This window comes from Thalassophryne amazonica, chromosome 3 (assembly GCF_902500255.1).
Source record: "Thalassophryne amazonica chromosome 3, fThaAma1.1, whole genome shotgun sequence".
Taxonomy (NCBI): domain Eukaryota; kingdom Metazoa; phylum Chordata; class Actinopteri; order Batrachoidiformes; family Batrachoididae; genus Thalassophryne; species Thalassophryne amazonica.
Window position 1 is genome coordinate 55,686,884 of NC_047105.1, and position 14,033 is coordinate 55,700,916.

General features: G+C 39.3%; 1 protein-coding gene across 6 annotated transcripts in view; it reads right to left on the bottom strand.

The window, feature by feature from the left end:
- Positions 1-213: 213 nt before the first annotated feature.
- rbm5 (RNA binding motif protein 5) overlaps positions 214-14,033 on the bottom strand; it is a 28,666-nt gene continuing 14,846 nt past the window's right edge. For 4 of the 6 annotated variants that reach the window (XM_034166356.1, XM_034166352.1, XM_034166353.1 and 1 more), the window contains exons 9-25: positions 9,724-9,786; positions 9,479-9,639; positions 9,192-9,289; positions 7,430-7,517; positions 7,276-7,344; positions 6,769-6,835; positions 5,416-5,516; positions 5,162-5,321; positions 4,597-4,685; positions 4,296-4,487; positions 2,622-2,762; positions 2,461-2,538; positions 1,325-1,510; positions 1,139-1,213; positions 935-1,035; positions 728-857; positions 214-632 (exon numbers count right to left, since the gene is read on the bottom strand). In XM_034166356.1, coding sequence (XP_034022247.1) covers positions 507-632; positions 728-857; positions 935-1,035; positions 1,139-1,213; positions 1,325-1,510; positions 2,461-2,538; positions 2,622-2,762; positions 4,296-4,487; positions 4,597-4,685; positions 5,162-5,321; positions 5,416-5,516; positions 6,769-6,835; positions 7,276-7,344; positions 7,430-7,517; positions 9,192-9,289; positions 9,479-9,639; positions 9,724-9,786 — 1,925 coding nt within the window. In that variant the 3' untranslated portion in view covers positions 214-506. Of the gene's footprint in view, positions 633-727; positions 858-934; positions 1,036-1,138; positions 1,214-1,324; positions 1,511-2,460; positions 2,539-2,621; positions 2,763-4,295; positions 4,488-4,596; positions 4,686-5,161; positions 5,322-5,408; positions 5,517-6,768; positions 6,836-7,275; positions 7,345-7,429; positions 7,518-9,191; positions 9,290-9,478; positions 9,640-9,723; positions 9,787-14,033 lie in introns of all 6 variants that reach the window. The other 2 variants (XM_034166355.1, XM_034166354.1) reach the window with 2 other exon arrangements.

The window sequence follows — 14,033 nt, forward strand, 5'->3', positions numbered from 1 at the left end:
CATTTTGGAATAAGGCCGAAAGATAAAATGTGGAAAAAGTGAAGCACTGAATACTTTCCAGATGCACTGTATTTGGTTGATATCAGGGCCAGATTTGAGCAACATGAACATTACTAGATGCTCTTTTTCCCAGTACACATGCCTTGTAATTGCTGGTCCAAATGAAATTAAATCCTAATAGCTTTCTAACTTACACACACACACACAAAACTATCATGAATTGCATCATTTATTTTACATACAAGAATTTTGTATAAACTGTACAAACATAAGGAAAAAGTCCAAAATATAACCACAGAAATACATAAACAATGTAATTTTTCAAATGTGTATATATATCTATTATATACATACACACACTCTCTTACTTCATAAATTATATTATTCACCATCTTTAATGTTTCAGCCATTACGGCAAAAACAATCTTCACAGATCCTAAATGGAGTGAGATGATTATTTCACTCCTGGTGCAGATGTTTTCACCTGCAGCCCATCAGCTCGTCGCTCACTCCAGTTCAGTGAAGCGAGCGAACATCGCTTTCCGGACTGCGTCTTTATATGTATCTGATGCAGAAAGTGTATAATTGGTGCCTTTGGTGCCAAGACCAGCTCCCTTTGTTCTCAACTGTGCCTGAAGAGGAGAAGGAAAAACATAAGCATTGTGTTTAACAGTTACTCTCAAATCTTCATTTGAAGAATGTGGACTACTGAGAAGTTTCTTCATGCCTCAATTGGTGTTGTGATGCCCTGCTGGTTACGACCAAGACCTTTACCCTCCTTCCAGCCCATGGCCTGCATCATTTTGTTCCCAATATTGTCACTGGTGAGGCCGTCTTTAGTGGGCTGCTCATAGTTCCTGCACAGGAGATAAATGTCATTTACTATAAAACAAACCATGAAAATGCTTTACACTAGTTAAAAATAAATACTCACACAACAGGCGTTGGTTTGTTAAATTTCTTCTTCTTTGGTGCTGGTGGTTCAGGGATGCCGTATTTTTCTCTCCTCTCTGCTGCTCTGTCTCTATACTTCATCTATTCACCAGAAGCAGGGAGAGAGGGGAAAATAAACCCTTTATAATACTGTAAGAGTAACCGATGAAAAGCATGATTAGTTTTTAAATTTGTTGGGTTGAACCTCAGATTCTTTTCTCTCCAACTCTTCCAGCTCAGCTTCAGTTAATCTGGATCTGCGAAGAACCTCCAGGTTTTTCTGGGACCAAGCAGAGACACGTAAATGAGCACTTCATGAAGAGCCGGTGTGAACTGCACCCGTTTAGATTTTAAGGCAGCATGTTAAGTTTCCACAGAGGTGTGATGTTACCTTGTGGAGGTCAGAGAGTTGCTGGTGTCTTATTAGCGTCTCCTTGTTGGGGAACTGTCTCCTACACAGCAAGCAAGCCAACATCTTCCAGTCTGTCAGCTTGTCCGCACCTCCCTCACTGCTCTCAGACTCTACTCCCCCTTCTTCAGGGTCACTGTCTCCGCTGTAGGCCGCCACAAGGCCACACTGTCCACACACAGTCAGGGCAGGTAAAAAAAAAAAGTTGGCATGGAGAACAAAAAAGTAAGTCAATGCTCCAACAATTAATCAATTATTAAAATAATCACCAGCGAAATGAACTGCTTTGAGCCCAGACTGTGAGATTTCAGTTTCTTAAATGTGAATATATTCTAGTTTCTTTGCTATATTTAGGTTGTGCTCAAAGCATCTGAGGAGGTCGTCAAGGGCTTTGAAAAACACGTCAACATTTTTTGGACCACACAGCTAATTGGCTAATTCAGAAAAATAATCAGATTAATTAATCATTACATCAACTATAAGATGCTGCCTCATAAAAAAAGATTATTTTGATTTCTGTGTAATTTTTTTTTGTAATCTCAGGAAGATTTTCTTCCTTAAAACACCCATAGGCACCTTTCTAAATTTCTTTGAATCATTTATTCTTTTGTTTGAATACATTACTTTCATGACAAAATAATACAAGATAGAAAGTTTAGGTAGAATTTGTATTGGCGATTCAGTAAGTTAACCACAGGCTGAATCAACTAATAAAATCAATAGGTTAAAAAAAAACCCAGATTGATCATTTACAAAAATAATCATCAGTTGCAGCCCTAATCAAGATGAGTACATACATCAGCTGTAAAATAAACTGTAAATGGACTGCATTTATATGGCGCTTGCTCAACGCGCTTTACAATTATGCCTCACATTCACCCATACACACACACACACACCGATGTGAGGGTGCTGCCATGCAAGGCACTCATGACACACCCAGACTTGGGGATTAAGGACCTTGCACAAGGGCCCTTAGTGATTTTCCGGTCAAGCTGGGATTTGAACTGAGGATCCTCTGGTCTCAAGCCCAACACTTAACCACTAGACCACCTCCCAAAATGTGTTTAAAACGGGCTTTGCCAATAACGGTTACTATAAAATCAACTATAGCCAACCTTAGCAGTGGTTAATGAGCTGGTGGGTACTTCCTCTTCTGGGGCCTCTGGAATGAGTCTCTCGAGACCTGCTATCTGCTGACATGAAGAAAACCCACTGAAGTCATCAAAGCTTACATGGAGTCTGCACTGTCGGGTAAGAGTAATGCTCGCTGGTGTACCTTCTTCTCAAAGAGAGTGTAGCCCGCATCGGCCGCTGCTGCCTCCTTCCTCTCCTCTTGGCTAATAGGCTGAAAGCTACTCTTAAAGTTCTCCTTTTGCTTATTGAGACTTTTAGCCCATCGTTCCATATCTTTAGCTATCTGAAAGGTTCAAAACACAAAAGCCTTTACAACACATGTATGTGCATTAAAAGTTTATAGAAGGGGTAGAGTCTATAAAGAGTATACAGTCATATTTGGTATATAGTTGAGGACATATAGGACCTAGCTGAGACATGTATGCACAGCATTTAGGAGAGGACAACTTGACTAATATGACCCTCATGAACAACTTGGGATGTGTGTCAAAATCTCTATCCGGGTCGAACAGCCTAAAAACGACCACACCCTTTTTGTCCTGTATTTTATAAACTGCAACAGCCACAGGTTTTCCAAAGTATTCACAATGTTCAGAATGACCAATACATGTTTGGGAGGGTCATAGGAAAGTGCTAAATTTCTATTTTGATATTTTTAAGAGAAAATGGTGAACATTTGCCAAATATGACATTTTGTTTTTGGTCATACTGTTATCAATGGAATATTGATTTAAAGTGAAAAATACAAAACAAAAAACTTGTTTCTTTAGCAGACAGCAGTCTCTAGAAATCTTAAGTGTTTAAAAGATTATTAGGAAAATTTCCCAACAGCCAATAGCCCAGAAGGTTTAAGTTACGAAATGTGGTGATTATGGACTGTTTGTAGGTCATCTGATGTAATGTCTTCTAGCAATTTTCTCTTAAAACATCAAAATTAGAAATTTTACATTCTTCTATGGCTTACTAAACATGTACTGGTTATTCTGAACATATTGAGTACCTTGAAAAATCAGTAGCTGCTGCAGTTTAGAAAATACAATATTTGAAGTAACACTCAGGAAACCAAAAAAAAAAAAAAAAAAAAGGGGTCATTTTTGGGCCGTTCATCCCAGATTATTTTGGCACATATCCCAAATTGTTCATTGGGGTCATAAGTGTAGAACAGTTGAGCTATCCCCTTCTAAATGATGTGCATACATGTCTAAGCTAGGTCCTAGACTAATAACTTTGCCCTAAGGTACGGATTTTGTTAATTAGGTTAACAGTGGTGGCAAGAATTTCCACCACCTCAAAAAAAAAAAACAACAAAAAAGAAAACAAAACAAATGAGGACTTTGCGTTCATCTTTTTTAATTATATTTGTGTGTTTTTAACTGAAGTTACTTGAGGACATGTTTTGTATTTTTTTTTTTTTTTTTTACTTATTACATTATTCCAGAATAAGTGTTCTTGTCTTCTTGTGAAATATGTTGTTTTGATGCAGTTAAAGGTAACAGCCACAGTAGTTACCATAGCAGTTTTAAGAAGTGCTGTCCAGCCTAGGCTTGTATAAAACACAAGTGCAAAATTTCTCCCTGATGTGCACCACTTTCAATTATACAATATTGTTAATACAGGGGGAAAAAAATGCACATAATCCATTTTAATGTTTGGTTTTTCCATGGTAGAAGTACAAATAAAATTGAAATCTATAAAAAGGAAATTAAGATCTGTAAAACAAAACAAAACTTCTAAAAAGCAGCAGTTGTTCATACTGTACAACTTCATACAAAAATTAAATTAATATGTCCACATGCTCGTGTCGCATCTAGAATACCTGCTGAGCCGTCTTGCTCTTGGGCTTCTCCTTTTTCTCTTTGCCTTCTTTGGGTTCCTTGTTGCCTGCAGCTGCAGAGCCACCTGTTGGGTTAGCATTCTGTCCAGCGTTTTTGTCAGTAGGGGCAGGCACATATGTCTGTTTCTCACTGTCCCAGTACAGATACTGCTGAGTCTGAGAGTTGAAGTAATACTGAAAAAAAAACATAAAACACCAATATATGCAATCAAAATATGGTCTTCTGTAGCTTTCACCACCAAGTGTGGGGAAAAAGGATCAAGCACTGACATGCACTACTTACATGTGTGTTTGGATCGTAGTAGAGGCCAGTTTGAGGGTCATAATAGTAGCCAGAAGACTCATCATACTGATAGGTGGATACATCAGGAGCTGTTAAGAACAAAATACCAAAGCTTTAGAAATCAGACTCTGAACATTAAGGTGCAATGCACGAGTTTATATCTTATTCCTAAAAGCATGTGGCTTATACCTAATCTGCTGTGCATGTTTTAAGGGTGTTATGAATCACAAAAGCCACAGTTTGGATCTGATACGGTTTGTAATTTTCATTTTTCGGATAGCCCCCCCCCCCCCAAAAAAAACACCCGCTTTACTTTGTTTTTAAAAATAACTTGTTACTATGATCTATTATACCACTAGTATCTTTACAACACAACAGACCAATGAATCAATACACAACCAAATTTGTGCAGCTTATTTAAACAGAAATGGTTTCTAGTCAGTTGACTAGGCTCTCAATCCTCACTCCACCTAATTCAAAGCTCTGCTGGTTAAAGTAACCCACAGCAAACTATTAAATACATGACAAATTCAAGAGGAAGCTTAAGGAAGTCTTGTGAAGGTACCAGTGCTGGTGTTTGCCGCCTGGCCAGTTGCTGTCGCCATGCTGGCGGTGGGAGCAGCAATGGGAACGGGGACCACAGGTACTGAAACAGACACAGTCTCAGCACATGGAAGAAATCCTGTTTGGGCCTTTGTCTCCAATTGCTGGGATAGTGGCAATAGCTGCAACGGAATAAATATTTAGGAAACATTCTGCAATTATTTACTCATGGTACTAATTTATGTAACCACAGAATTCACAAAATGTGTGCATTACCTGGACAGCAGGCTGAGCAATTACATGGGGTTGGTAAACTTGTGGACCCTGTGAAATTACTACTCCAGCTGCAGTGGGAATAATCTTTACACCAGGGGCAGCTAAAAAAAAAAAAAAAAACAGAAAAGCAAAACAGTGTAGGGCTGGGCAATATGACTTAAAATTCATATCACGATATAAATTGAGTCCCTTCATGATAACGGTATATATCACGATATAAACTTAAGTGTCAAAGTTATAATGGAAGTGTTTCTGAATGGGTCATAGAGTCCCATTGCAAAGCTAAATTGATTAAAATAAACCAACAAATAAATGAATAAAAATAACAAAACAGATATAATTAACTTTGAGCACCTGATTCCCTGACTTGTTAGACATGTATTTTTATGCACAGGAATAATCTTAATTTGCTATTCATGCTTCTGTTCAACAGGAGGCAGTGTTAGTTTGTCTGCTTTTGATGGCGTTTTGTCCAGAAAGACCTCAGAGACGCCACCATGTGGGTTGATTATCCCGATTGGCTTATGTTGTGTGGTTCCACCAATGATAGAGTGGAAGGTGTGTTTTTTTTTTCTCCTCTGCTCTCCTGGGCGGAGCTGTCAGCGCAGTTGAATGAGGAAATGTGAGACTGTTTACTGTGGTTTTCTGCAAATATGCGCACCAAATAGGACCATAAAACTCACAAAAAAATTTGCAGGAATTATTATTCATAATTCAGTTTATAGTAGGACCATTAACATAATTTAAAAACTCAAACAGCTTGAAGCGTGCACTTTTACAATGCACTGAAACAGAGACCGGGTCTGGTGAATTTAATGGACAATTGCTTTATTTGGTCATGTGACTTTTACATGACTGAATTCAGTCAGGTGATTCCAGAAGTTTAAAATAACTTATAATTTTACACTCTTACAAGAAGTTTTAATCTACCAAGGTGGAGATGGAACCTGTGACCAAAGCACTGACTGCAGCTTTTTTCAGCCGTTCAGACTCACTGAGGAAGATATGACGACATCGTCAACAACCATTACCGCGATTGGGCGGTGGAGTCTAAATCTCTACCGTCGGCCAAATTTATACCGTGAAACGATTATATCATGCACCTCTAAAACAGTGTGACAATGTATTTGTCCAATGTTCAAAGTCAGATTAACTCCTCATTCAGAAATTAACGCCTCATTCAGAAATGAACAAGTCTTTGTGTTGGGTTTTATGTTATAGCCAGTTGTCTATAAATTAAAGGCACTGAAGATGTAGTTTAATTAATGCTAAAGCTTCTACAGCGTTAAACCAGGTCAACAGAAAGAAGTTGATCTAAAAAACCAAACTACGAGATAAAAATCAAACACTTACCTCCTAGTAGCCCATTGCCCTGAGAGGTGCTGGGTCCTACTCCATGCTGATACTGTGTCTGGTATTCCTAATGGGGAGAGTTTTTTATTTATTTATTTATTTTTGTGTGGGGGGGGGGGGGGGGGGGGGGGGGGGGGGGCAGAAAAACCTATACATCTATCTATGTATATATGACATTCCTTACAGAAGAGAACAGGCTAGAAACTTGCTTAATGACAAATACAGATCAATGCATTTTCACTGCAACTAATATCACCTGTTGACATGATTGTAAGGAACATGTATAGTTGGCTTTTAATAATACATAGCTACATATCCCTTTTGTCAGTATTTACCAGCATAAAAAAAAAGAAATTATTTCTTGTAGTACATCTTTTTGGTGCAGTCTCTAATCACCACCACAAGATGATAGAAAATGATTAAATTTCACTCACTGCACCTTCAAAACAAATTAATGAAAATTTCTTAAGAAGGTTTTTAAGTGTCATGTTGTTTTGTGTTGCTAACCTGTGACAATGGAACATAGCCTTCTTGCAGGTAGCTGTACTCTGATATGCCATCAGAATTATGCTGCGCCTGAAGAGAGGACCTGGATTATTAGCTTGCTTCAAGGAAACTGGGAGCTCAAGTGCAATAAGGTATTGAGAGATAGCAGACCCACCTGACTGGAGGACCACTGTGCTGCAGCAATAGCCGTGCTGGCTACAGAAAAGGCACTGACACGATTCCCATCTGGTAGCAAAAGGTCCCTAAAAACATTAAATCCAAGCTTTTTATATTTCATTTGATTCACGATGGATGGATATTTTTTTGCACTGTGAACAGACTAATGCAAATGGAAGAAAAACAAGACTTCACAGTTGCACGGTTACAATATAAAGCTGAGGACACACGACAAGACTTTTTGCCCAATTTTCTGCATCAGTCAGCAAGTCTAGTTGGCACAGAAATCTGTTAGTGTGTTAGGGGTAACGACCAGAATTATCAAGTGTGGGAGAGGAACAGACTCAACCTGACCTCAGTCGATCAAACCTTTCAACCTCGAAGTCAAACTCGAACTTTTGAGCCAACTCTGGACGCAATCATTTAGTGTGTGCCAAATACTGATTCAGCACCAAACACGTTGCCAACAGCCAATGAAAGAGTAGGTGGGACACAGGAAGTAGCACCAGAAGATGAAGATGGCCAGCAGGAACATAAAAAACTAGACTAGAAAAATCTAGACTGTCGCTCTCATCAGAGTTTGATGGATTCAGCTGGTTTCAGTTGGTTTGACAAATCATGTAGTCTGTGATCCCTCATCAGGCGTAGCCATTAAGAGCCACAGTCTGTAACTGTGGAATGGTTTATAGAAGGGTTGATATATCATGTTTCAGTAGGCCACTGAAGTTGAAGGGGAAGATATATTGTCCAAACAGACAAAAATTACATTTTATTTTATCCAAAGATCCCTTCGGGTGGAAAATTACAGCCCTTTTTAAGGTAGTGGTTAAAGGGTCCAAAACAGTGACATAGTCAAAATGTGGATTTTGACCTTTGAATATCTTTGTGCGCCTTCCATAAGCCTCATTGATCTTATGGTATATGAATGTATGAATGAGTTCTCCCATTTAGCGTTATATTTTTCAAGGCTAACTGAGGGCATCGCCTATAGGTGGCGCTTCCAGTCACAACGTTTTGGCATTTTGGGCTGCATTTGGGACCCTCCCAGGGCCTGCGCCCTGAATAAGCTTTGCTCATTTATGCATATTTGGATACACTGGGACAAGTTCTTTCCAAATTTGCATAAATGGCAGTGGCTTAGTTAGGGCGCTTTTGCATTGGTGGCACTCTTTTCATTAAGAACGTGATATTTGGCGATATCTCGGTGCACCCCCTATGAATTTCAGTGAAACTTGTTTTATTGTGTTCCTCTGTATCTCTGCTATTCATGATAAAGATATCAAGAAGGCGTTTTGCCTCATTAACCCTCCTTGTGGGTTAATGAGGCAAAAAGCCTCATTTTCCACATTTCCACAATCCACATTTTGACTGTGTCACTGTTTTGCCCCCTTTAACCCCTACCCCAAAAAGGGCCGTAATTTTCCTCCTGAAGGGATTTTTGGATAACAAATGTAATTTTTGTCCATTTGGGCAATACATCATCCCCTAAAAAAAACTTCAGTGGCCTACTGAAACATATCACCACCCATATGAAAGTTACAGATTTCGGCTCTTAAATATGGGATCACCAATGTTTCAGTCGTAGTATCTACTCAAAGTCTTCAAAATCGGTAATGACTGTGAAAGTTGTTTCGTGTGTCCCCGGCTTAAGTGGTGGTAAATATTTTCTATACCCCCCCAAACCCACAACAACTAAAATAAAACAACATCAAAGCATAATGACACCAGCATCTACGCTCAATCCTTGTGTAAACACTCACTTTCTAGCACTCTTTGCGTAATCCACCCCAATTGTTTTGCCATCAAGCTTTAGAGGAGGCTGGAGCCCCTGTAAGATTGTTAGCAGCTGAGAGGCCTCCTGTGAAAAAAAAAAAAAATATTAAGAATCTATTAGGATACAAGCAAATATTAACGATGTTCAGATAATTTCCAGGATAACTGATTATGGCTAAAGATTATTATCAGTATCAACTTCAGTTGGAGGGTACCCATCATTGATTACTAATACATACAAGTGTTCAATTAAACATGTTTAAGAATCATTTACCAGAGGAGAGGACAACTGGACAAAGGCAAAGCCTCTGTTCTGGCCCGTCTGCTTGTCCTTGATAAGGCGAATGTTGTTGGATGAAAGATTAGCATATGGTGCAAGGGCTACCATAATGGCATCAATGGTTGTCAGGGGAGCAATATTCCGCAGGATAATTGCTGTAAGAAACACATTTTCCTCAATAATAAATTTTCGTGGCTAGTCAAGTTTCTTTTCAAATAGCGCACTGGGGAGGATCTTACTGTCTCCATAGAAATCGTTATTGGGATGGGCTTCTGTAGCTCCACTATTGTTGATCTCACTTTCTGTTGAGAGAATAACAAAGCAAGAGTTGCATTAATATAATACTTTGACCTGTGTATTTGTATGCTAAAACAGTGGCTGTGCTTAGTGAACTATGCAGGTCCAAACCTGCCATTATTAGAAATGATTAATAAATAAATGCAATAATAAACACATGTAGGAATTAAAGGGGAGCTATATGACATTTTATAGTTTTGGAGTAATTATATTTGCTAAATGACTTGTTCCTATGAAAATGGAGGCTCTCTCCCTTCCCCCTAGTGTCTCGTATCAGAAAACCTTGCAACTTCAGGGGCACTGAGCCAGCCTACTTTGTATTTATTTGCAAGTTGCTCAACTGTAGTTGCTACAATTCTCAAGACTTCAACTTATATCTTCACAGGTCACCTGCAAAACTACCATCTTCTGTAGAAGGATGGAATAGTGTGGATATGATTGCTAATAAGATATTCCTTAATTAGTCCCACAAAAGAATCACTTCAGAAAAATAATACAAATAAATTTTGTCCACCTATTTCACATTTCTGTAGATATTAATGTTCAAAAAATAAAAATTGAGGCTTTAAGTCCAAATTTGTCAGATTTGTTATTGCATAAATTAATGTATTTATTTTCGATAATGGCAGGTTTGGCCCTCTGTGGAGGGCAACATAGTGAACCTGGGAGTATTTTATCCACATTATACATGACTGGCTGATTAACTAAGAAAACAAACATGGTTTCCTCATCTGTACACTTTGCTCAGACACCAAGAGTGACAACACTTAAAGGACATGCTGCACGTTATTTAACGTCCCAGTTAGCAACACAACATCTAAGTAAGTTTACCGCGCACGTGATAATAATCAGTGGTTGCTGATATATTTTATTGCTAATTATTCCTCTTGCTTTGAGCGTTAGCAGGTGAATTTCCAGAAAATATATTCCTCTGCATTTCTTGGCGTGTGACGTACATTTTAGAAAAAGCAGAAACATCCCGATGGCTGACAGTGTGTGCTACATCCAATAACGAAACGTCTGAGCTTTCATTCAAAAGTGATGGCTCGGCTTTACAGAGGATATTCAGACATGAGATGACACACTTCACCCCGAAACTCTTACCTTTTTCAGAGTCTGTTGGATTTTAGAACCTAACGTGTGGTGACTCTTGTCTGTGTTGCAGGATGCCATTTTACTGCCACTGTGATCATGGATGTCTCCACAACACTGTTTTTACAGACTGCCTAACATGCCAGAATTGTGAAAGGACTTGGGGAGCTGATGGCAGCAATGCAGTTGAACATTGTTCTCTGGCCAGCAAACAAGCACCATCTGTGCACGAGGGCTTATAGTGGACCTGGGCATTGTTCTCCGGCTGGCGATCCGTCCATGGGGACTCTTTGGTGAAGTTGACTTTACATATTTAATCTTGGAAATCACTCATTCCATCAGAGTGGGTAAGTGCCCTGTTCAATTGTTTTCCGCTTTTGTATTTTGTTCTAGGTGCAGCTGGTAGGCTTTATTTTTATTTTACTTGGAGAAAGCCTGTCAGATTTTGGATCTTGATGCGTGCGGATGTCAACTCTTAGCTGTTTTATTGCTGCTGTGAACATGAACATGGAATGTCTCCACAATGTTGTTTTTAGCTTGAGGTTTCTTCCTCAATATCAGAGGGAGTTTTTACTTGTAAGTAAAAACACAGGCAACAGTGGTGTGCTTGCTCTAGGGGTTGGTAAGGATAAGACTTTACTTATGCGTTGCACCTGAGGCAGCTTTGTTGTGATTTGGCACTATGTAACTAAAATAAAATGATTTCCTACTACTTTTTTACTCTTTATTTTACAAACCCAATTCCAATGAAGTTGGGACGTTGTGTAAAATGTAAATAAAAACAGAATACAATGAATTGCAAATCCTCTTCAACTTATATTCAACTGAATACACCACAAAGACAAGATATTTAATGTTCAAACTGATAAACTTTGTTATTGTGCAAATATTTGCTCATTTTGAAATGGATGCCTGTAACACATTTCAAAAAAGTTGGGACGGGGCAACAAAAGACAGGGAAAATTGATGAATTCTCAAAGAACACCTAATTGGAAACAGGTGAGTGTCATGACTGGGTATAAAAGGAGCATCCCCAAAAGGCTCAGCCATTCACAAGCAAAGATGGGGGGAGGATCACCACATTGTGCACAACTGTGTGGAAAAAACAGTCAGTTTAAGAATGTTTCTCAATGTTCAACTGCAAGGAATTTAGGGATTCTATCATCTACAGTCCATAATATAATCAGAAGATTCAGAGAATCTGGAGAACTTTCTACACGTAAGCGGCAAGGCCAAAAACCAACACTGAATGCCCGTGACCTTCGATCCCTCAGGCAACACTGCATTAAAAACCGACATCATTGTGTAAAGGATCTTACCACGTGAGCTCAGGAACACTTCAGAAAACCACTGTTAGTTAACACAGTTTGTTGCTACAGCTACAAATCCAAGTTAAAACTCTACCATGCAAAGCGAAAGGCATACATCAACAACATTGAGAAACGCCGCCGCCTTCTCTGTGCCAAGCTCATTTGAACTAGACAGACGCAAAGTGGAAAAGTGTGCTGTGGTCTGATGAGTCCACATGTCGTGTCCTCCAGACAAAAGAGGAAAAAGACCATCCAGATTGTTACCAGCGCAAAGTTCAAAAGCCAGCATCTGTGATGGCATGGGGAACTTACACATCTTTGATGGCACCATCAATGTTGAAAGGTACACCCAGGTTTTGGAGCAACATATGCTGCAATCCAAGCAACGTCTATTTTTCAGGGACAGCACTGCTTATTTCAGCACGACAATGCCAGGCCACATTCTGCACGTTACAACAGCGTGGCTTCATAGTAAGAGTGTGGGTACTAGACTGGCCTGCCTGCAGTCCAGACCTGTCGCCCACTGAAAATGTGTGGCTCATTATGAAGTGCAAAATACGACAACGGAGACCCCGGACTGTTGAACAACTGAAGTCGTACATCAAGCAAGAATGGGAAAGAATTCCACCTACAAAGCTTCAACAATTAGTGTCCTCAGTTCCCAAACGCTTATTGAGTGTTGTTAGAAGGAATGGTGATATAACACAGTGGTAAACATACCACTGTCCCAGCTTTTTTGAAACGTGTTGCAGGCATCCATTTTAAAATGAGTAAATATTTGCACAAAAACAAAGTTTATCAGTTTGAACATTAAATATGTTGTCTTTGTGGTGTATTCAATTGAATACAGGTTGAAGAGGATTTGCAAATCATTGTATTGTTTTTATTTACTTTTTACACAACATCCCAACTTCATTGGAATTGGGGTTGTACTTTGTCTTATGTTTTATTGCCTGTTGTAATTTTATTGTTATTTTTAATTCATTTATTTACGATTGGGGTAACTTGGTGCCCATTTTTTAATTATGTACATCAGTTTGGTCAACTGCTGTCGTTTTAAATGTGCTTTAGAAATAAAGGTTGAGAGTTGAGTTCATAGGCAACCTGATCACACAGATGTATTTTTTAGATTTTTCAGTTATATTGATAACAAAACTGATAAGTGTGCACTAAACTAAGCCTCGAGCAGAGTTTTTAACAGGCTGCATATATGACTAATGATCACGCAGGCGTATTAAATACCCTCAGTTTCTGCTTTTACTGTGACTGCATCAAAATTAACAGTTAGCACTTTAAAACGAGTCATAACATGACATCACACTTATGTAATCTTTGGAATTTACCTGTGGCTCCATTCTTAACGCTAAAAGTTAAATTCCTTTCAAGCGTGCGCTGGGGCGTCTCTAATGCCGCGTTCACACCGGGCGCGACTGCAGCCACAGGTTGCCATGTAATCCCTATGTAAGGACGCGTTTTGGCGCCAAACCGCACAGCGCGACGCGATGGACGCGATTTTGAGCGTTTTGCGCGTTTGTGGCGCGATATTGCGTCGCGTCACCCTCCTGCCCAAGTTGAAAAATCTGAACTTTTTCATCTCGTCGCGATGACCAATCAGGGACTGAATATGTAGTGACGTGGAGATGTCTGGAGTTTGACTGAAGATGTGAACATGTCCTGTCTCTGGTAGCAGCCTGTGAGCAGGACTTATGTCTCTTTTGTCTCTTTTTTGGGAAAGAGCGAGGAGCAGCCTCACAGCAAGCCGCGGAGTTTCGTTCTTTTTTTTTTTTATGTGCGCGCGCGAGCGAGCGAATCGTCTGTGTGGAGAATATTTTATTAATTAACTACACAGA